The 23,937-nt window shown below is 51.9% G+C and overlaps 1 protein-coding gene across 2 annotated transcripts in view; it reads right to left on the bottom strand.

Annotated features, from left to right (window-relative positions):
• Positions 1 to 13,017: 13,017 nt before the first annotated feature.
• Positions 13,018 to 23,937, bottom strand: part of FBXW2 (F-box and WD repeat domain containing 2) — a 28,414-nt gene continuing 17,494 nt past the window's right edge. For both annotated transcript variants that reach the window (XM_041763679.1, XM_041763680.1), the window contains 2 exons: positions 23,369 to 23,538; positions 13,018 to 17,938 (listed from right to left, as the gene is read on the bottom strand). In XM_041763679.1, the coding sequence (XP_041619613.1) occupies positions 17,650 to 17,938; positions 23,369 to 23,538 (459 nt within the window). In that variant the 3' untranslated portion in view covers positions 13,018 to 17,649. The remainder of the gene's footprint in view (positions 17,939 to 23,368; positions 23,539 to 23,937) is intronic.

The raw sequence follows: 23,937 nt of genomic DNA, 5'->3' as shown, positions 1-23,937 counted from the left end.
CTGGAGCTGGTGCAGGCCCCGGAGCTGGTGCGGGCTCCGGAGCTGGTGCGGGCCCCGGAGTGGTGAGGGCCCCGGAGCTGGTGAGGGCCCTGGAGCTGGTGCAGGCCCTGGAGCTGGTGCAGGCCCCGGAGCTGGTGAGGGCCCCGGAGCTGGTGCGGGCTCCGGAGCTGGTGAGGGCCCCGGAGCTGGTGCAGGCCCCGGAGCTGGTGCAGGCCCTGGAGCTCGTGTGGGCCGCGGAGCTGGTGCGGGCTCCGGAGCTGGTGCGGGCCCCGGAGCTGGTGCAGGCCCTGGAGCTCGTGTGGGCCGCGGAGCTGGTGCGGGCCCCGGAGCTGGTGCGGGCCCCGGAGCTGGTGAGGGCCCTGGAGCTGGTGCAGGCCCTGGAGCTGGTGCAGGCCCTGGAGCTGGTGCAGGCCCCGGAGCTGCTCCGCCCCGGCTCCTGCCCGCGCGGTGGCGTCGCGCGTGGGGCGCAGGCCGGGTGCGAGGCGCGGGGCGGGGGTTCACGTGCATCGTCTCTTTCTGTCCCTGTAATGAGGCGGCGCTGAGCTTCACAGCTCTGTCGCCCCAAGGCCACAGACTCAATAAGTGGCGGCGACGGAGGTCAGAGCCGGTAGGTGCAGGCCGGCCTCCCGGGCTTCCCGGTCCTGCTGCCGCTACAGCGAAGCCTCCTCTGGGCCTTACCAGGATCCGGCCAGCTGGCCACGGTGCCTCCATGCCCCCACCCCCCGCCGCGGTGCCTCCACCCCCCCACCCCCCGGCCGCGGTGCCTCCCACCCCCCCACGGTGCCTCCATGCCCCCACCCCCCCACCCGCGGTGCCTCCATGCCCCCCACCCCCCACCACGATGCCTCCACCTCCCACCCCCCGCCGCGGTGCCTCCACCCCCCCCACAATGCCTCCACCTCCCACCCCCCACTGCAGTGCCTCCACCCCCCCCCACGGTGCCTCCATGCCCCCCATGGTGCCTCCACCCCCCCAGGCCCTGCGGCCTCGGTACTGCCAGAGCGCCGGCTGCAGGCGGTCCACGGGGCGGCCTTCCGAGCGGCCCTCGCGAGCTGGCAGGCAGCAGCCCGGGCTCTCGTGGCCTCAGGACACACCGCAGGTCCCCGAGGAGGCGAGACCTGCCCCTTGCCGCCCTCCCGGGAGAGATGGCCAGTGTCCCATCCACAGGGCGAGGACACAGCCGGCGTGTGCGTTCCCGGGTCCAGGCCGGGTCCCTGCAGCCGGGGTCGCTCGGGCCTGGTCGGGTCCCAGGAGGGGCCGTGTGCGAGCAGACCCCACACGGGCAGCAGGGTCACCGCCCTGACGTCTGGGCGACTACTTGCCGTCTAGGGCCCACAGGCCAAGGCTGAGGACAGTAGTAAACGGCATGTGTGACCCGAGGTGACCGGCGGAGGGGAGGCGTGGGGAGAGGGCAAGCCATGAGCCGCGCCGTGGGCAAGGCCTGTTTCTTCTCACCGGGTTGAGGGACTCTGGGCGAATTTCCCAACCTCGCCAGGCGGTTCCTCCGCGTGAAGGAGACGTACACAGTCACGCTTCATGGCACGAGTCCCGCGAGCATTAAAAGGGACGAGCGTGTGGACTGTCACCTGGCCAGCACACGCGGGGCTCTTCAGGGCAGCTCCCGCCGGGTGGGCAGGACCACGGCGCGGACACCAGCGAGGGCGCCTGGAGCCACCAGGGACAGCGCGCTGGGTGCGGAGCGGCCGCCGGGCAGGGGCTGCGAGGGGGACGGCGGCAGGGCAGGCAGGGGCCCAGCGAGGAGCGGCTGCAACACTGCCGCCCGCTACAAGGCACCGGCCCGGGCCGGACAGGCCTCGGAGACCCCGTCCACGGGCGGCCTGTCCGCGCGTGCACAGGCTGCGTCCTCCGCGGCCAGGCGGCCCAGCCCGGCCCGGCCCCAGGGAACGCACGAGCCCGCCTCCCGACACCCGTGATGCCCGGCGGGCCTGCGTGGACTCCGGGGGAGCCCCGGCCCCGCGGCCGCCTCGCGAGCACCGGCCCTCCGACCCCCGGCCCCGGCCCCAGCCCTCACCCCACGCACCGCGATCAGCCCCCAGCTCCACCCATCGAGACGCCCACCCTCCCGGGGGCCCCGGCGCCTGCAACCCCACGGCAACCCCACGGCAACCCCACGGCAGGAGGCAGCACGGCCACCGAGATGCCGCGTGCTACGTGTCGCCCGGCACTCCGCGCGTCCCAAGCAGTAAGGGATCCCGTGGGTGCAGATGCTCCTCCTCCTTCTTCTACGGAAATGTGACCCACAGACCGTAACGGTCACTCCCCCTAACGGGACGGTTCGGGGGCGTATGGGGCTGTCGCTGAGGCATCCGGCCTGGCTCGGGTCATGGCCCCGGGCCTGCGATGGAGCCCTGGGTCCGGTGGGCTCCCTGCTCCGGGGGCTCCTGCTGCCCCCCGGGCCCTCGCCCCGCTCATGCTCTCTCTCGCTCTCTTTCACTCTCTCAAATAAATCAATAAATGAAATATTCCTAAAAGTCCCATAAAGCGTACGATCCGCTGGGCTCTGTGGGTTCACAAGGCCGCGCCCACCAGCCCGGTCTAGCTCCAATTCCATCGGCCCGCGGCCACCTCGTTCCTGTCGCCCCCCACCCGGTGCCACGAACTGTGTCGCCTCCATGGAGTTGCCTGATCCCACCCTCCCCGTGCACGGAGCCGTGCGGTGCGCCCCCCGAGTCCGACCCCGCGCTCGGCCTGACGCTCGCGGCTCACGCGTGCTCCCCGGGCTTGCCACGGCTCACGGGGCTCGTCCTTGGCGGTCACGCCACCCCTGGCTGGGTCACCAGCTGATGTCTGGCTTCTTTCCGCTTTTTGGCCACAAGGAATCGCCCTTGTGTCTGTTTTTCCAAGTAGGCTCCAGCCGGGGGCCCAGCACGGGGCTCAACCTCATGACCCGGCGTCACGGCGGGGACCCCAACACTGGGCCCGTAAGCTTAGCTCCGCCGTCCCTGCTCTGCTTAACAGTGGCATCGCCCTCTACGGGGCGGGGGGCACGTGGCCGACGGTTCCGGCCTTCCCGTCTCTGGCCCACGCAGGACGCCAACGCGGGCCGTGCCCGCTCCTTCCCGTGGCCCACAGGACGCGGTCGGAACCACCCTGTTTCCTGAGGAAATTCTCCAACGAAGCGAAGAGTCATGTCGACCAAGGTGTTAATGGCAGCAGTTTTCACAGGGACCTGCGACTGGAACGGCTCAAGGTCACCGTGCAGATGTTCAGGTCACTCTGTTGTGTGACAACGCACGGTCAGTACCGACCACGGCCGCGACGGCAGCGTGACGACGAGTGAGTCGCGCGCTCGCTGGGTCCCAGGCGTGCAGGGTCCTAACACATCCGCGCAGGTCCGGGCTGGGGAACAGCTCCCTCGTGTCCCAGACGGGGAAACCGAGGCTCCGAGGGGATGAGCGGCCTCCCGAAGCAGGCCCGGCCAGGTCTGGGTTCGAACCGAGGCCCCCCAGGGCGGGGCTCCCAGCCCGGGGGTCGCGGCAGCAGAGTCAGGGCTGCTGGGCACAGAGCGAAACGTGTCTGGGGCCCTTAGAGGACACGGGACGACGCGCTTGTGCGCACACGGGCGCCCCCGAACCGGCACAACCAGCAACAGTCCCACCCGCGGGACCGGACGGGAGGGCGTCACTCCTCGTCGAGAACCATTTGCTGGGCACCTGCCGTGACACCTTTCTGACGCCCTCGCTGGGGTGCCACAGCGTCCCACTGGGCTGATGGCGGGGGACGCCCTTGCGCCCTGGGTCTGTGGCGTCCCGGCAGCAGCACGACCCACCTGCGACTGAGGCTGCGTCACGCACCGTAACCAGCGCCACCTGACCTCGGGCTGGCGCCACGAGTCGGGTGCCAGTGGCCCCATCTTACAGGTTGGGGAACTGAGAGTCCGAGAGCCCGGCGACCTCCCGGGCGACGCGGACAGTCGGGGCCACGGCTGCCCTTCCCGACACGTCCCCGCGCTGCTTCCTCCGGGGCAGCCTCACCCGACACCCACTCGCCGCAAAGCCCAGAGGCAAGCGGAGGGCGCCGCGCGTTTGCACCTTCCCCGGCTTCCCCGACTCACGGGGAGGGCGCCCGCGAATCTGTTCTTATTTTATTTTATTTTTTTTTAAGAATTTATCTGTTCATGAGACACACAGAGAGAGAGAGAGGGAGAGAGGCAGAGACAGGCAGAGGGAGAAGCAGGCTCCATGCAGGGAGCCCGACGCAGGACTCGATCCCGGGTCTCCAGGATCATGCCCTGGGCCAAAGGTGGGCGCTAAACTGCTGAGCCCCCCGGGCTGCCCTCTTTTTTTTTTTTAATTGGTTGTCTGGGCATCCCTGGAGACCCGGGATCGAGTCCCACGTCGGGCTCCCTGCATGGAGCCTGCTTCTCCCCCTGCCTGTGTCTCTGCCCCCCACCTCTGTGTGTGTCTATCATGAATAAACAGATGAAAATCTAAAAAAAAAATTAATTAAAAATAAATCGGTTGTCAGATTTATTCTGAAATTGGCTCCGACCCTTCTGTTCTTTTTTTCTTTAATTTTTATTTATTTATGATAGTCACACACACACACACACACAGAGAGAGAGAGAGGCAGAGACACAGGCAGAGGGAGAAGCAGGCTCCATGCAGGGAGCCCGACGTGGGATTCGATCCCGGGTCTCCAGGATCGCGCCCTGGGCCAAAGGCAGGCGCTAACCGCTGCGCCACCCAGGGACGCCCGACCCTCCTGTTCCTGATAAGATCTCTGTCCAGCCGCACGATGCTGGGTTTTAGGAGCCACCGCCCCAGCCTGGAGCCTGGACTCCGGTGGTTCCAGCTTCCAGGGCAGGAACTGGGCACCTGGCCCCCGCCGTGAGCCTCAGCTCCCACCAGGGGGCAGTACAGGCCAGCGTGTCGCGGAGGCGGGCGTCCTGGGGGGGGTGCCGCTGGGAGCGCGACCTTGGCTCATTCACTGGACCCACCCGAGGGCCTGCAGGGGCCAGGCCGCCAGCGGCCCAATGACCAATGCAGATGACGCCGGTGACTCTCCCGCCCTCTACAAACTAGGGGAGCTGCCGTGGAGCCGTGTGGCAGCCGGAAAAGCGAGGTCATAGTACCTGGGGGTCCTTCCCTCACCCTCCACGCGGGCCGGGCCGGGCCGACCCCGCCACTCAACAGGGGGCCGCCAGGCGCTCACGCTCAGGAAGGGCTGACTCAGCGGACACAGTTCCAAAGAATTTGAGCGCCTGGTGGCTCAGCGGGTGAGCATCTGCCCTCTGCCCAGGGCGTGACCCCGGGGTCCCAGGATGGAGTCCCACATCCGGCTCCCCGGAGGGAGCCTGCTTCTCTCTCGGCCTGGATCTCGGCCTCCCTCTCAGAGGCGGGGAGCCCCATGCAAGACTCGATCCCAGGACCCCCGGGGCACGCCCCGGGCCAAAGGCAGGCGCTCACCTGCTGAGCCACCAGGCATCCCCCCAAAACACCCCAAACCATTCAGAACCGGATTTTCAGACCTAGACGACTTCTTCAAAGACTATTAGGGTTTTGAAGCAGACACATTAGGATGGGGACGTCTCCTCCTTTAACGAAATGGAAGGACACAGTTGAGCTTGCAAGAGGACACACCAGCGGAGGCCTGAAGTCTGCACCAGGGAGGGGGTAGGGGAGGGGAGGGGGGAAGGGGAGGGGAGGGCGTACCTGCGGGGAGGGGGGGGGCTGCTGCTGGAGGAGCAGGGGGCGCAGGCTGCGAGGCTGCCTACTGCGGCCGTGTTGTCCTGAACGCAGCCGCGGGGGCAGGCCACACGGGGCCGGGGGTCGGGGAGCCAGGAGCCAGAGAGGAAAAAGGAAACGGAGCCAGAGAGACCGGCTCCTCCCACGCTGCCACTTGCTGTGACTTTAAGGACAAACCCAGACAGGACGAAGCCCACACAGGAAGGTGGGGTTGAAGCCGGGAGATCAGGGGCTCCTGGACAGTCGCGGGCTCAGCGCACCCCGCTCCCCAGAACAGCGCCTGCCCTCGGCCCTGGTCCGGGCGGCCCCGCGGGGCTCACAGGCCACACTGAGTAGCCACCTGAGCAGCTGCCACGGAGGAGGAGGAGGAGGAGGAGGAGGAGGAGGAGGAGGAGGAGCAGCAGCACAAGGCAAGGCCCGGGCCACAGCCGCCCTGGAGCCCAAGGCCCAGCGCTGCTGCTGACACGCGGGACGGCCAAGGCACTGGGGATGAATAAAATTTAAATAAAAAGCAAGCAGGGCACGGAGAACTACAGCACGAACAGGGATGTTTTCACGCCCCTGGTGACGGGGGCGAATGTGTTGGCGGCCGCAGCGGGGAACGGACACCTCCGGGCCCGCCAGCCCGTCCACAGGCCCAGCAGCAGGGCCGTGAGCCCGGGATGCCGCATCCCCCCCCCCCCCTCCCGCTGCGTTCCCTGGCTCCTCTGCCCCCCCCCCCACCGTCCACCCACGGGGGCGTCTCCGCTCGCTGGCCCCCTTGCCACGGCCACCACACCCGGGCAGCGTCCTCCCAAGACTCTCGCCCACCCGGGCCCATTCTCCTGGATCGCTTTTCAGAGCGCCACGGCCGGCGTCCGTGCCTTTGCACGTCGACTCTTCCCGTGCTCCCAAGTGCCCCGATGACGCAGCTTGTCTTCACAAAAAAAAAAAAGTTAAGAAAAGAATTAAATGCCTTTCCTGCCGGTTTTGCCCTTACTTGCAATGACCCAGTCTTGCACTATGGCTCCTGTGGTTACGTAGAGGGGAAACCTGCCGCTCTAACCGCTCGAGGGCGCTGGGAGGCCTTAATCACACCCACGGACTGGTGCAGCCGTCACGACCTGTTTCCCACATCCTTCGTCACCCGAGCAGAAAGCCCCCCGTGGCGCAGGAACCCCCCTTTCTGCTCACCCCAAGCCCCCGAGGACCTCCACCCCACTTCCTGCGCCTGTGGCACGAGGGGGACCACCCAGCGCGTGCTTCCCAGGTTCACACGAGCCACGGCACGCGGGAGGACCTCACGTCCACGGCGACCTACGCTCCAGCGACCTACGCTCCGCTGACTGTCCGTCCCGTCTGGCCATCTGTCCGTCTGCCGGCGCCCGTTCGGGCTGCCCCCACGGCCGGCGACGGTGAGCAGGCGGCTCCGGCCGCCGTCACCCCAGCGGGCGTGCCTCGTTTGGGGGGCCTTGGGGCGCTGAGCTGGGGCGCAGTTGCCGGGTCCCACGCTGGGGCGAGGCCTGCTGTGAAGGACTCTGCAGCCGAGGCCCAAGGTCGGGCGCAGCGACACAGGGCGCGGAGCTCGAGAGGCTCCATCTACTTCACTCACCCCGGGCGCCCCCAGTCTCCACTTCTCAAAGAATTTCTCATTCTTTTCTGAAATCTTCCTCTCGTTTTCAATGCATGCAATTCTCTCATCTTATTTTTTTAAAATTTATTTATTCATGAGCGACCCAGAGAGAGGCCAGACCCAGGCAGAGGGAGCAGCAGGCTCCCTGCGGGGAGCCCAACGTGGGACGCGATCCCGGGACCCGGGGTCCTGGCCTGAGCCAAAGGCAGACGCTCGATCGCTGAGCCCCCCGGCGTCCCTCTCTCGTCTTATTTCACGTGCTTGATGTATTTTCGTTTTTAAATCTGTTATCAGGGTGGCCCTCACGGCTCAGTGGTTTAGCGCCGCTTTCAGCCCAGGGCAACATGATCCTAGAGTCCTGGGATCAAGTCCCACATTGGGCTCCCTGCATGGAGCCTGCTTCTGCCTGTGTCTGTGCCTCTCGCTCTGTTTCTAATAAATGAAATATTTAAAAATAAATAAATAAATAAATAATAAATCTGTTTTCATTTTGGTCTCTGTCTCCCGGTTGCCTTCCACTGTCTATCGGGACGTTACTCTGCTTCCTCCGGGTCCCTTTTCTGTTCATGACTTCAGGTGGAATTTGGCCTTGATCCTTTTCTATGGTTTATTCGATTGTGAAACGATCCGTCCCGGCTTTTTGGATTAAGGTACGCTCAGGAAAGATTTTCAGCCTTCACCGAGCCCCCTCTTCTGTTGCTTTTGTGCGGAGCTTGCCTTCTGGTGCTTCCTGCCTCTGCCCTTATTCTCTCTTGGGTCCTGGCCATCTCTTTCTTTCCTGGTCTCCAAATTCTGGTAGCGTCTTGCACGTTCCCACATGGCCGACAAAGACCCCAGAGGAACGCAGTCTCTTTGGTCCCTGTGCTGCTCAATTCTGCTTTTAGTGTGGGGCCCTGTCCTAGAAGAAAGCAGGCAGCCTCGAGCCCACAGGGCTGCCCTGCTCCAGCCCTTTCAGGGGCTCTTCCTGCAGGCCCTCACATGAACCCGCTGCTGGGGGAGGACAAAACTGCTCCTTCTCCCGGCCTCAGCTGACGTTTTCAGATCAGCCGCCCTTCTTCAGTCATCACCCGCTGCCTGTCTTGGGCTCACCATATACTAGCCTGTTCCTTCCTTTTCCTCCTATGAAAATGCTAATCTCGCGGAAGTGTTTGGTTTGCCCCACCCGCTTGGATTCTGGGCTCATTTGTGATCTGCTTCCGTTTCAAGTATCCTCTGGGTTTTTGGTTCTGCTACCGAGGGGTGGTTTTTACATGTAGTTTTGGAGAGACTGAAAAACTATGCCTCTGCCAACAACCACCTGCTCTTTTTGTGTTGAATTTCAATTTTTAATGATTTTGTCTTCAAATTCTAGCACCGTCTTACATGGTCCTACAGAGACCCCCAGAACTAACACAATCCAGTCCAGTACGTGTATCCCAGAACCAGCTGACAACTGGTAATTCCTGGGGAACCTGGATCTAGAATTCTCTTGTGACCTGTAGGGAGAGTTCCTTCCCCTGGGAAACCGGGGTTATGACCCTGAGTAGAGCTTGTCCCTGATGTGTGTTCCCTTCGTCACACCTCTGGGGTTTTGTGTGGATGCCACCCGGGAACCGTGAGCTCCAGGAAGCAGGGACCACACACACACTTCAGCTCTGTATCCGCAGGCCCCAGCACCACGCCTGGGATGGGGACCTCATACACGTCTCCCGAGAGAAGGCATTTGAGCTAAATGAGGCTTGCAGCTGTATCACATAACCAAAAGGATTCAAAAAATAATTCTTAAAACCAATTCATACTCATGGTAGAAAACTCAGAAAATACAACAACAACAAAAAAGCATATAGAAAATATTTACCTATAATCTCATCCCCCAAAGAGAACGACTCTTACCCTTTCGGCGTGTTTAAACCACACAGTTTGGAGAACATTGTAGACCGTTTTAGCCGTTTCCCCCTGTATTCTTCTTCTAGCGCTACCTGATGGCTGTTCATTATTTCAGTGTGTGATAAAAGCAATTTCGGCGCAAAATTAAAGGCATCCCTGAGACAACGAAGACAGGTGTCCGCAGACTGCCTGCTGGTTCCTGACAGGACACGCAGCACAAGGGGACTGGGGCACGCTCTGAGCTCCGAGCGGCGTAAGGGCAAAACCCTTCTTACTAGAACGAGCATCCGGACTCGTCGCCAGACGCCAGCCCCACAAGTCCCAGTAGGTGGCGGAACAGGCCGCTGGCGGCGCTTCTCCAGCTCCAGGGGCCGCACCGTCACCGCCAGGGGCCTGAGCTGGGGAGGGGCCCGGTCATCTGCACTCCCGACAAGTGCCAGGTGATCCTGACGCAGGTTGGGAGCTTTGGGCGACAGGGTCCCTGCAGACCGGCCCGAAGCCGCAGCACTCACCCGGGGCCCGGGCACCGCGGCAGCTTACTCTGCAGCCGTCTTAGGAGCACAGCGAGTAACAGACGTCCTGCTCTCCAGACAGTCTCGTAGGGGCGGCGGGAAGGAGGGATGAGAATAAGGCTCCGTTTGCTGCTCCTGCCTCCATTTCCTTCTTCCTGACCCGCGGCCTTCACGTTGGTTTCTCTGATCCTGCCTCGGAGTCCGAGCGCGGGCCCTTAAAGCCTGACGAGCGAACAGCTCGAGTCGCCTTACGCGGCTAAGTCTGCTGAACCACCGAACTCAGGAACGTCTGCTCTCCTCAAACTCTCGGAGGAAAAATCGTCTCGGGACCCAAGGCTCGAGACACAGAAGCGCACCAGACCACCTCCTCCCGGGCTCTGCAGGAGCAAAAATAAAACACTAGTATCTGCACTCGGTTGCCTCTTGGGTTTAAACATGGTTAATTCTGGAAGAAAACCTTGGTTCAGGACTGTCCATATTTTCCTCGACATACTACCGATCACTTGTGATACACCTGCATTAGGAAAACATTAAATTAAGAACACTGCTCTGCTTTATATCCAGCTCTGCCGATCAGCTCTCTTCAGCAGGTCTCGGTCTTACCAGACCTACCTCAAGGGAGAACGTCTATCTGTGGCCTATCACATTAGCCACTGGGATGTTCACAGTAACTGTTGATAGGTTTGCTTTCAACACATGCCTTGGCTTTAATTATTATTTCTAAGTTAGTTATGCCTAGATTAATGAAATTTTATTTCTGACCTTAATTCCTCTCAAATGTTTCCCAAGTAAATATTTGAAAGTATAATAAAAGTGTGAAAGATGCAGACAGAATTCATATACAATCACATGTAAAAAAATCTGTTTCCTGTCTTCATATAAAGACAAAAAATGTCAATTAAAGCAACCTTAAGATGCCCTTATACCTACTAAATTGGTAAACATAATTAAAGTAACCAACCTTCCCATTAAACTAATTGCTACAAAAATGACTTTATAAAATCCTACAAACTACGTAGGCTATGTCAATATAAAATATAATTATGGCAATACCTCTGTGATGCTTTCCAGTTAACGTAGGAATTAGCAGATAAATACTGTTGAATTCTTTGTCCAACAAGAGTTGATTCATATGGACAGTATGATTTATTGTTTATTTTTTAACCAAATACCTCAGTAATTTCTAATGGCTTTGCAGTAATGTGTATCAAATAAGCAGCTCTGGAAAACTGATAAGCATTTTTCAAGTGGTATTAAAAAGCCACACTGATGGATATATAATAATAAATGTATCTCATAGTTAATTAAAAAAAAAACACTCAAGGCTGATGATGTGAAACATTGTTATTTAATCCAGCGAGGTGACAACATAAATCCCTTTAACTCATTTGGAAGGCCATAGGAGAAATATGATGCAAAAGTCATGAAATGTTCCTTCCTTGACACAGAGGAGGTCTCTGGGGAGCCAGAAATGATCTTTCTTGATTTTGACGGTCCTTAGACGGGTGTTCACTCTAACTGTTCAATGAACTGGGTGCTTTATGCACTCTTCCCCATGACAAAAAACGTTCAGAAAGAATTCTTTGCTTTTACCGATGCGTCTTCTACCGGGAGTTTGTTCTAAGAAAATATGTACAGAGAAGTTCTCTGTAGCATTGTCTAGAAGCAAAACTGGAAGCTACCTAATTATAAACCAAAACAGGAATGGGTTATCAAATTATAATAATAAAAGAATACTACAAAGTACTAAGGTAACTGAAAATACTTAAAGCACATTTTTGACAATAAAATGCAATGATTTGTAATCATATAAATCTATACTTATGTGCCTAAGGATTAGAAGAGACTATTAAAAATTATGATATAGGAGCTCTGGGGTATTTTCTCCATAAATGTCTTACTGTTAGATTATCTTTACCACAATGAGAGCAGAACATGTGGTTCAAATGCAAAGGACAGGAACATCCCGCTGGCAAGGACTACCCATGTCTAATCACGGAATGATCATCAAACATTCCGCCCAAGTGTTCTCAGAACAACTTAGATGTTTATAGGCTCTGGCACAACAGGGCAGTCTAAGAGCAAGGGCTGTGTGTCACTGGCCTTTCATTTTGCTTCCATGCACTGATACTCTCAAAAGTTATGTTTCTTCCAGTTAATGTAGCCCCTAAGATGATCCGCGGAGCTTATTAAAAAAATATCTTCCCAAGCACTGAGTCTTATGTAATAATTCAACCTTATAAACAGTGTTGCTGGGCAGAATTTTGAAAAATGTTATGGATCAAGGGTGAAAGTTAATGGCTTGCCAACTGCAAAAGGTACAACGTGATGAACTGCCAACAAGATTGCCCAACTCACTACCCTGGGCAAAAAGGCGGAGTCAGGCTGAGTCAGGGAGGGTGGCCAGCTGAGGCTCTGAAGACAGTGGGAGGTCAGTGGGATCCTAAAGGCTGGCTCTGGGAGCGGGAGAAAGGATCACGGGGGCTTTTCCAGGTGGATGGGAGAAGACCAAAGTGCAAAGTCAGGAAAAGAGCAAGAACCGTTTGGAGGGATGACTGGGACTCAATTATGGATAGGTTAATAAATCTGGGCTAGACACACCCTGCTGGTAATAGAAAGTCAGCGAGGTGGTTTCAACAGGGAAGCCATGTGCTCAAAGGAGTGGTTGGCGAGATGCCCCGGACGCAGAGTGCCAACGGCTTTGGAGGCCCACACGAGGGCAGAGGGGGAGGGAAAGGGGGGGAGTCTAGGATCTGGGTCTGTGGAGGCTAACACTCTGGGCCCAACTTCCTCCCCACCACTCACTACTGCTCCAAGCAATCAGCCACTTACCCAGCCTCGATTCACTCCTGTGTAACAGAAGTGACATTCTGCCCTAGGACAGTGCTGCTGCTGGGGATCAAAGGCACAGGACCACGTTTGGTGAACAAGGAGTCCTACACTTTCAAGTTAAAAAGAATGAACCAACTAGGGGATGGGCTGAGTAGCGGAGGGAGGAAGACAATCCCAAGATCTGGAAGCTGCATTAATGGTACAATACTCCCCCCCCCGCCCCCGCCCAATCTACTCATGAAGGTCGCCCAAATTCCTTCCTTGCATTTGACTTTTCAATGTACCGTTTTCCTCTTGGATCTCATTCAAAAAACCGCTGCAACGTTGGGGTTACAATCTAGAACATGCAAAAACAGTACACGCACAAGCCACTTCAGATGACACGAGAGGCAGTTTCATTTCTAAAAACACATTCTAAAACGCAATTGCTCTCGCAAAGATCCATCCGAATTTGTTGGGGAAAGAAGGTGAGAAGTTACTACAAAAGTTATTTTTAAGGAAATGCAGCTTTATTACTTTCAAGTACAAACAATAACTTGGACTTGACTAACCAAATGTTGCCTAATTGAGAGAACCTGCCTTAATGTATAGATACCGATGATTTATAGTTAGCACAATCCCCCGTGGTAGAAGAATGCTTCCGTGATGCATGAAAATACCTTCTCGTCTTAGAGACTTCTTGTCCCACGTTCGCTGCACTATCTGCTTAAGCAATCCCTTCTCCCCCCACCCCACAGGCCCTTCAGATAGAGACTTCACCTCTTTTCCTTAGATCACAACATACATCAAATTAGTGAAACAAGAGTTTATACATTTTTTTTTTACCACACTGCCACAGATGTTGGTGAGACCAGTCTTTTTCAAACCTGAGCGTTCCCATCAAGAGTACTAAACCTAAATTAGTAAAATGTCTGTTCACAATGTGAATACAAGGACACAATATGTGAGCATCAGTCATCTGAATTAATAATTTTCCCGGTTTAAATATGCAAAGACATTTTTATCTGAGCACATTCATGAAGAGTAGTAGTAGCTGGGTTCTTTCAACTGCAATAATCCAGTGGGGTTACACTCCTCAGGACTCTGATACTAAGCAACTACAGCTCCCCGATAGGGAAGACGGGAAAACATTGAAACAACTTGACAGCAAACATTCATCGGCACTGAGCGTGAGCATTGAGCGTGATTAGGGAGTGGTGCAAAGACTATCCAGGGCTCTGCTGGAGGATTTATTCTGGAAAAACCACTCACTTTCCTAGAGTAGTCACAAGGGAACCTCTGATGAAACAATGTCAAAGATGGCTAGTGGGCATTTCTATAAAAAATGCTAACTGCTCTTTCCATCAGATGCTCTAGCCGGGGACTGCATAATTCTCAAGGCGGTCTTGGCTGTCTTAAAAATACCTTAGCAAGCACCAGCATAACCAGGTAGGAAGTCTGTGTCAAGGGGCCAGACCTAAGGAACTTCCCCACCCTGAAAGACTGTGTCCCTAAAGGCAAGGGTGACCATGTGCCCTGCCACGGCCTGCACCCTAGAGCAGTGATCCGATTCTGCACACTTCCTGCTGAGAAAGGCACTTGCAGGCCACCTCGGCCTGCAAGAGGCCCAGAGGAGGAGGCCCAGAGACTGGTAGTTATAGCGAAGATTCACCTCTAGGTTCCCAAGAAGCCAGGGCACACAGCTTCAGGGGGCTGGCTGGGTTTGGTCAAAGCAATGTTGTAAATAAAGCCCTGCTCCACCATCCTTAGCTACTTCTATTACGGTCAAAATGCCTAACCTAACAAACAACTTCTTCTTGTCTAAAATAATACTGTTTCCAAAAATATTTTTCTCCCTAAGATGTTTTATAAATGCAGAGCAGTAATCACTCTCCTGAGAACACACACTAGAATGATTACATAATCCTCACTCATGCTTTACTATGTGTCTGCAATGGCCAGAATGATCTTTTTTTTTTTTAACTATGAAAAATGAAGTACAATCCTTAAAACTTAATAGCAATATTCCCCTACTTTCCACTAATGAGAAGCTATCCAAACCTGGGTATGTTTCCTGTGGAACTTTTCAGTCTAGCCTCAACCCTTAAAGTCTTTCTTCCTATCTCTCCGATTGGTCTAAAGGTCAGTTTAGGACCAGTTTTGACAAATTTGACTTACTACTTCAAGTAATGGGGCTGGAGGAAATTAGCTCCCTTTGGAATGTTACAACCTCCCACCACTCAGCTTTCCCAGACCCCCATCCTCACCCTGGAGCCTGAAGTTGTTTCTGTGCCCCTTACGAGCCTAAGCAGAGAGGAGCCAGCGCTTCACCTCCACCACATATCCTCACTCAAGAAATCCAATGCCCATTAAAAAAGAAAAGAAAAGAAAAAAAAAAAAAGATAGGAGTTATCTGCTCATGACTTTATGAATTTTTTGGGAATGAGAATGTTCACCAAAAAAAAAAGGGGGGGGGGGAGGAAAGGCAATTTCCTCCTGTCTGAGCTAAAGAAGCAGAAGTCAGCGGGCATGGCCCCTGAGCATGGAAGGGGACTACATCACTCAGCTTAGCTATCCCCTAACCACTTCTCTCACTGACCCTCCACTTCATTTTTTTAAGGATGTGTTAGCATTTCATTTTTTAAAAAGCTGGCACTTGTATGAATAAACTCAGCATCTATAAAGCAATTAAATAAAATGCCCGGGCGAAACGAAGGCCTCTGTGAGGAAGACTCACTGCAACCACTGCCTCACTGCTGTCAAATCGGCTGCAGGAAGCCACCACCCGGAGGTAACTTCGGTACCCAGTGAAAACTGAAATAGGACGTGCCATACAAGTTCCAGGTTTGTCATTTTCAAAGTTTCCACAAACTATAATGACTTTCCCTGTGAAAACTGCTGGATGTATCTGGAAGTGAGGTGGGAGTAGGGATGGTCATCAGATCAGTGACCTCAGGTATCTGTTCAGGTCGGAGGAAAAGGAGGAGGCATCCGCCTTCATCACTGCCCATGTCTCCTGAAGCTCCTGCAAAACAGACTCCAGCTGCAGTTCTGGTTCCATTTCTTGGAAGACCGAGCGGAGCTCACGCACACAACTTGCATGAGATGGACTGGAGACGGAGAAGACAGTACTCTTGCCTAATCCCCTAAGAGTCCCCTACACCCGTCCTGAAAACTGACCACCGATCCCCTAGAGTATTAACTTCATGGCATTCAGAGGTCCCCCGTCAGGCTTGGTGCTCCTGTGGATTCTGGACAGCTGAGTCCCCACCGGGGTTGGCTTCCTCCTCAGCTCTGCCAGCAAGCCCTCTGCCCACCTGCGAAGTGGGTATGCTTTATATTCACACCAGCGAGAATGAGTCACTCATACTCCCAGGCAGAGGCTACAACTGGGTTCCAGTTTGTGTGTTCATCTTCAACTACTTTTCTGTTGTGTGCAGATGAAATATGCCCCCTCATTTCCTGTAAATAGCTGAAGTGTCCTGGGGCTAGCTCCCTCTAGTCTCTCCCTAATGTTTGTGACAATTAATGTTCAAATATTCCCATTGCCGACCTCAGAAATACATAACTTCACAAGAATGAGAGGGTGGAGGATACAAACTGGCAGCTCATAGACAAACTTTGTTTAGCTCACTGTATTTTAAACTATCTTCAAGTAGCTGTCAACATTTTAAAAATCAGGAGATTTCAAGCAAAAATCTGATTTCCACTTCCTCCTGAAAAAATCCTAAGACCTGCCACCACTGGGCTCACCTCTACCTAACACTCAGAGCTGAGTAACTGCCCCATTAGATAGGCCTTTCATGATTCAGCACAACCCTGTCCAACACGCTTCAATCATTTATGTCATGTGCATGGCTGCCTTGGGCATCTGAGCTTGTGAACCCTAATCTAGGGCAATTCCTCCATTTTAATATGGAGAAAATGAGGGTCCAGGGATAGAAAGTTAATCTGCCTGAAGCCACACATCAGGCTAGAGGCAAAGGAGCAAGAAAAATCAAGTTCAGGTGTCTCTCTTTGTAAGACCGCCCATTCTGCCTAAAGAACCATGATTCCCCTTAGCATTTCATCCACTCGGCTAACATTTTTCTAGGTGGAATCTGTTCTATTTTCTACATTCCCTCTTTATCTATCCTTTTCATATATCTGGTTTGCTTAAGGATACTAACTTTGTACCAATGATTTCGTTTCAATATTTTCTTCAACTCAAAAGAAATAATGAATTGGGACAAAATTGAATTATCAACTTTTGCCCACATGTCAGCAGACGCAGGACCCAAAGTTTAGAAAACACTTAGCTTAACACCTGACTACACAGACAGGGAAAAAGGGGCCCAGGGAAGTGATAAACCGAGGCTGCAGGGACCCTGGGTAACATAGCTGGTCCTCAATCTTCAGGCTCTGTGCTCTTTCTACTACATCACATCCCCCTCGTGCACTCACCCAGGCGGCAGGGACCGAGGCCCAGCTCGCTCCGTGCAGAAACAAAAACCACAGAAATCCCTTATATCTCAGACATGGCCAACCTTGACTCTGCCAAGTACTAGGGTTTAGACTGTGTTGTGAACAATCAATTTGTAGAACTTGCTTTGTCCTGGAAGACAGACCTTCTTTAGAACTGGTATTTGGTGGAGAGTTTATGAATGTCACGGGACTCAGTGGTCTTTGTAACACTGACTGTTATAAAAGCTAAGCCCCATGTGAGAGAAGTTGCTGGAACATCGTAGCACCTTTGCTTCAACTTCAAAAGAAAAAAGGCGATGGTAAAAGCTTTAATAATAGACTGATGTGTTTTTATATATAGGCAACCAATTAGCAGGTTAATGAACCATTTAACTTTCTTTACTGAAAACCAATATTCAAGAAAGATGAACCCTCAATGCATCCTCTTATACTGACCAACGTAACTAAGTACAAATGAAGTCAATGGTGTACCCCGTTAGCATGCTGTGCTGTGTGTCAAGAAAACAAGCCCTCCCCCGCCCCGAGCCCTGGCCCCCTGGCAAACACAGATAAATGATTGTGCACTGCGCGACGATACCATTAGGTGAGAGCTTTGGTTCATGCAGTCGGCTGCCAGAGGTCACACTGAAACCCCGCAGCCCCGGCACCCACAGTCGGCGGTGGCCAGCGCGTGGCGTCAGCCGTGCTCCTTCCACAACACCAGATGAATACTGTGGTCGGGCATGCTGGTGGCGAAGACCAGGCCCGTGTCATTGTGCCCATCCAGTCCATTGAGCCAGGACGCTTCGCCCGCCAGGAAGCTCGAGCCTCTCTTTGATTTCCGGTACTCTGGCAGGGGCCAGCGGCTAATCAGGCTCTCGGTCCGCAAGTCCATGATGTACAGGTAGCGGTTGTCAAACAGCAGGGCAAAGATATCTCCAAAGCCAAGCAAGGCCAAGTTTGCTATCTCGGGAGTCTTGATGACCCTACAAAGACGAGAGTTTCGAAACATGAACCAGAAGGCCATCTTACTTCTGATTCTGCCACCGCAATCTTTTCTGGAGACATATAAAAACCAATACAAAATCCAAGAAAATGAAAGTTTTCAATAAAATGAAAACAGACAAAAAGCTGTACTTCCTTAAGGGGAGGGGAAGGAACCCTTCACAATGACATAGTAACACAGGCACGTAAGGAGAAAGGCAGCATATGATAGACATTTATGAAAGCACAAAATGCCCACCCAGGCTGAAAAGGATCTTACAGATTATCTCATGTAATATCTCATTTCTAAAATATGAAAACTGAAGCCTTGCTGGGATATGTGCTTTGGCTAAGGATTCACGACTGGTCAGTTACCTGTAAGAACTGGGATGCAATCACTTTACTACTAGGTAAAAATCATCAAATCCTAAAATGCTGGTCTAGGGGAGCCTCCTAAAGCCCAGAATGAAGACTAGAAACCAAGTGACTTACGTGCTATTCTATTCAGCAGGTAGCAAACTCTAAAAACAGTAGAGGCTGAAGGATGAGAAATAACCCAGAAACAATAATAAATGTGTCAGAAGTTGTGAGAGAAAACTGGGGGCGTGGGAGGATAGCCTTCACCTTCCCCAAAGGCTGATGACAAAAGCACAGAATGGGAGAGATCCAGCCAAACAGCATAGATAAAAAACAAAAACAAAAAAACACAGTCTGTTGTCTGCACACTTAATGAGGCAAGAACAGTTGATGTCCTTTTTGGAGGTACTAGGAAAAGAGCTACAAGAGAAGGATAAACCAATTCTGCTCCGTGACAGTATGTCTGGGCCCCGTGAGAGGTCAATAAACCCACATTTCAACAAGGACACTACCAATTACTGTGTGTCCAAGGGGTCAACCAGGAAGGGCAGGGCCTGGTAACCAGGACAAATAAGGAACAGGTAAAGGAGATCAGCTGGGGGCGGGGAATCCGAGGGAAAGAGTTACAGCAAGGCAGATTCCACCTGACACTGGAAGGCAGAGGATTTAGTCGTGAAGACCTGTTCCACACTCAACCCGTCCTTAACTGAACTTGCTGGCCAAACCTGTTTCTCTTCCTTGTTTCCTGGCTTGCTCTTTCACCCAACTGCTCACCGTTAGGAAACATGGCAACCATCCAACTCTCCTCCTTAATCAAGCCGCAGATTCAATCACCACAATCTATTGATTTTACCTCTTGAATTTTCTCCTACTTTTTTTACTATTATCCAAATTGCCACGGCTCTGACCCAAGATAGTATCTTGAGCCTGCACTGGTCTCCCTCCACCTACTCCTGGCCCCTTTCAATCAGCTAATCTCACCCCCATGTCTAATCCTATTACCACCTCATTTAACTTTAAACCCTCTGAGGGCTCTCTACTGTACTTCACATCTCCAGCACTGGGACCCTTCAGTCTTAGGGCCTTTGAACGGACTGGTTTCTCAGCCTCCACTGCTCCTTACTGCACACCCACTGCTGGCATTTAGTAAATGCAGATACTCCTCCTTCAGGGCTTAGCCCACACCTCTTCTTCAAGGAAGCTTTTCCTTACTCCTCAACTGCTAGGTGGGGTCTTCAAATGCTCCACAGTGTGGCCTTTAACCCACCCATGAAAACAACTATAGGCAATTAGCTATTTAACGTCAGTCTTGCCTCTTGCTGGTTAGTAACTTCCACCAGTGTAGTAACTTCCACCAGTGTGGTATTTCTGCAGGTTACCAGCATAGATCCCAGTGCCTAAAACACAGGTATGCCCCATAACTATCTGCTCACAAATGCAGCAGTGGAGCAATGAACATGGGAAAATAAGAACTCCTACAAAGCACATCCAAAGGAAACTGGGAAAACAACAAGAAAGTCCGGTAAGTCCCATATCACCAATGCAAGCAGGAAATAACCAGAAACTTAGGTAACTGGGTGGCTGGAAATAGGACTAAAGCCTGGTGAAGATGAGTCGACTCCAAAGACTGAAGCACAAATATGTTTTGGAGGAGAATACAAGTCTTGACAGGCTGGCCGCCTCTTTAACTTTGATTACTTTAAAACTGTAAACAGACATCCCTGCTGTGCAGTCTGGGCCCTTGAACCTAAATAACCTTGCTTGCTTGCTGTACGAAGATAACTCAGCTCAAGAGATTGCATCATACCTTAGATTTATTGAGCAACGTGCTACCATCTGTGCTTTGCTTCTTTTTAGTTAGCTTCAAAGCATAAGTAGACCTATCTGATCTTAGCAACAGAGGCCAAAGGAGTTGCACTAAGATTTCAAAAGAGGCTTTTGTGCTGCGGGAGATGGGGAGGAGGAAAGATAAAACAGCCCCCTTTCCAAGAGAAATCTGAACCTAACACTTCCTAGCAGAAAACAATCATGTAGGTTTATTGCTCAAAGCTAGTGTATCTGAATCCCAAAAATTAACACAACTTTCATCTGGACTTCTGGACTCCCTATACACCACTCAGGGTAAGAAAAATACATGAGACAGGTAGATGCAGCATCACATTAAAACTTTTGGAAACTCAAAGTATTAAAAAGATGATGATACCTCTATTCCACCCTACTTCTGCATCCCTCCCATCCAAGTCTTAATTAAAAACAGACACAATACTGAATTGTAAAAGGTCTGATTTTCCCATGTGACTACTTGGAATTTTTACAAAGTATCAAGTTCTTTCAAAAGTTCCTTCTCTCTGGTTTGCTGGTACCTTAAGCATAGGCCTGCTGGATGATGCCAGGATGGATGGATGGATGGATGGATGGACGGACTAGGGTGAGCTACGGGATGCTGGGTGAGGCCCATACCTGCTCTTGGCTTCAGTTTCTCCATCTATAAAATGAAAAGCTTAGTCTAATGTTTTCTGGGATCTATTCCAGTCCTTTTTCCTCAAAGCATAATTATCAATCATTTCTAGAAATGATTCTGACAATTTTGAAACCTAACTGGTTAGAATTGTAGGTCCGATTACAGGAAGACATAAAAAGGGTTATTACTGTATGACCAGAGAGACAGGGCCCACCCAAGTCCTGCTGGCTAGTATGACAGGTGCTCTTCAAGCTGACCTCTAATAGTCATACATAAAAACAATGGCAAGAACGTTCAATTTTCTGTACTACTCCAAGCCAGCATTTCCTGTCCTGAACCATGCCGCAGAACACTAATCCTGTGAGCTGGTAATAGGTGTTCCTCCAAAAAAAAAAAGAAAAGAAAAAAAGAAGGCTTTCTGTACAATGAGTGTGAGGTACAGAAAGTTAAACAAATTCAAACAGGCTTCTTTATGTAGGGCTTCTGAGAGCTGTTAGTAATAAGATCTGCCGGGTCCTGTGCTTGGACCTCATTACAGGTACTTCATTTGATCTTCACTTTCCAGGTCAGGAAACTAAGGCACAGAAAAGCTAAGAAACTTACATAAAATCATCCAACTCATAGGAGGTAGCGCTGGATTATCCTTGGTAGCCAAGGATTATCACCAAAGTAAGTTCTATCTTTTTTTTTTTTTTTTAAAGATTTATTTACTTATGAGAGAGAGAGAGAGAGAGAGAGAGGCAGAGACACAGGAGGGAGAAGCAGGCTCCATGCTGGGAGCCCGACGTGGGACTCCATCCCGGGACTCCAGGATCACGCCCTGGGCCAAAGGCAGGCGCTAAACCACTGAGCCACCCAGGGATCCCCAGTTCTATCTTTTTTTTTTTTTTTTTAAAGACAGAAAGAGAGCAAGAGAGTGTGCATGCCTGGGGCAGTGTGTAGGGGTGGTGTGGAGAGACAGAGGCAAAGGGAGAGAGGAAATCCCAAACAGGCCCCACGCACAAGGCGGAACCCAACACAGGACTCAATCTCACAACCCTGAGATCATGACTTGAGCCAAAATCAAGAGTTGGATGCTGAACCAACTGAGCCACCCAAGTACCCCACCAAAGTAAGTTCTCTTAGTCAACCATATAGCCCTGGCTTCCATCAGCCTCCAACATGCTTACAGATACCATCAGTCTCCAAGAAGGTCTAAGGTATGCAACGAATCACAAAATTATTTGGCCATGGACCTCTTATTTTCTTTAGAGAAACCCTGCACGTTGTGTTTTTTTTTCTAAACCCCTCTTTCTACTAGTCAATAGAAAGCCACTTGATCTCTCAATGCAGAATTTTACTACCAGGAAGCAGAAGTCAAAATATCAGAACTAGACACATAGATGGCCAATGGACATATGAAAAGATGTACATCATCACTCATCGTCAGGGAAATGCAAATCAAAACTGATGAGAGGCCCCTGGGTGGCTAAGTTGGTTAAGCATCTGCCTTGGGCTCAGGTCATATCTTGGGGTCCTGCAATCAAGCCCTGCACAGGACTCCCCACTCAGCAGGGAGTCTGCTTCTCCCTTGTCCCTCTCTCTGCTCATGCTCTCTCTCTCAAATAAATAAATAAAATCTGAAACAAACACCACACCATGAGATATCACCTCACACCTGTCAAAATGGCTAAAATCAAAACGTAAGAAATAACAAGTGTTGGCATGGACATGGAGAAAAAGGAACCCTCTTGCACCGTCAGTGGGAATGCAAACTGGTGCAGCCACTGTAGAAAACAGTATGGAGATTCCTCAAAAAGTTAAAAAGAGAACTACCCTATAATCCAGTAACTGCACTACTAGGTATTTACCAAAAGAATACAAAACACTAATTCAAAGGGATATGCACACCAATGCTACTGCAGCATTATTAACAATAGTCACCATATGAAAGCAGCCTGAGTGTTCATCAATAGATGAATGGACAAAGATGTGGGGGGAGTGTGTGTGTATATGCATATATATGGAATATATATGGAATATTACTCAGCCATAAAAAAAAAATCTTGTCGTTCATAACAGCACGGATGGAGTTAGGAGTATAATGCTAGGTGAAATAAGTCAGAGATATGTGATTTCACTCATGTGGAATTTAAGAAACAAATGAACAAAGAGGGAAAAAAAACCAAGAGAAAGAGAGACAAACTAAGAAACAGACTTGTAAGTCTGAAAGATCTCTTCATCCAAGCTCCTCATTTCCCTAAAAAGCATGTTTAATTTTTTTGGGGAGGGGGCAGCAAAGTTTATTGAGATAGTAAAAAGCTCCCAAAGAGGTAGGGGACCAAAGGGGGTTGCCCAGCATGTTCAATTCTGAAAGAGGAAGTGACACAGTAAGGGGGAGGGATTAGAACTCAGATCTTCTAGGCTGTAGTATAAAACTCTAATAATTGCTTCTCAAATATTTTTGTGTGTGATTTTCAGCTTTTAACTGTTTATAACTGATGTAGTAAATATTTCCTAGATATAACCTACTGACTCGTTTATCCAAATATTTAGTCTTGCTTTTACTACTAAACTGCAATAAAGAAATAAACGGGAACAAACTGTGAAAGGCGAAGGCTCAAGGAAACATTACCTGAGAATATCATAACTGGCAAAGTCCCACTGGTAGAGACCCAGTGCCGAACTACAGACGATGTACTTGCCATCAAAATGAAGCCTTGGCTGCAGGCAGATACTCCTATCCTCAGAGACTGACAATGTCTTTAAACACTTGCAGTTGATTTCTCTCCCAATTGGCCAAATCTACAGATAAAAGAAAATCAGAGATGATGACAAATCTTATCACCATAGAAAAGCTGGTCCTTAAACAATGTGGCTTATGTTTGTCAGAGCCAAATATAAAGTGAAGTAAATCAGAAAGACCACAGGTTTTATAGTTGACAGGCATGGGTTCAAGCTCTAACACTACATGATCTCGGGTAAAATATGTAACCTCTCTGAACCTCAGTTCCCACAATGAAGATGGCTACATGGAATGGTTTAAAAAATGCAATCGGAAAGTATATGAGTGCTCTGTAAAGTTTTTGCAAATTGGCTTATTATACAAGTAAATATGTTTTCATAGTTTAGATCTAAGAACCAAAGAGGGTATGAGGGGATCCCTGGGTGGCTCAGCGGTTTGGCACCTGCCTTCGGCCCAGG

This window comes from Vulpes lagopus, chromosome 7 (genome assembly GCF_018345385.1).
Source record: "Vulpes lagopus strain Blue_001 chromosome 7, ASM1834538v1, whole genome shotgun sequence".
In the NCBI taxonomy this organism is placed as follows: domain Eukaryota; kingdom Metazoa; phylum Chordata; class Mammalia; order Carnivora; family Canidae; genus Vulpes; species Vulpes lagopus.
The sequence above is the reverse complement of the archived record's forward strand: the minus strand, read 5'-3'. Positions and strand labels throughout refer to the sequence as shown.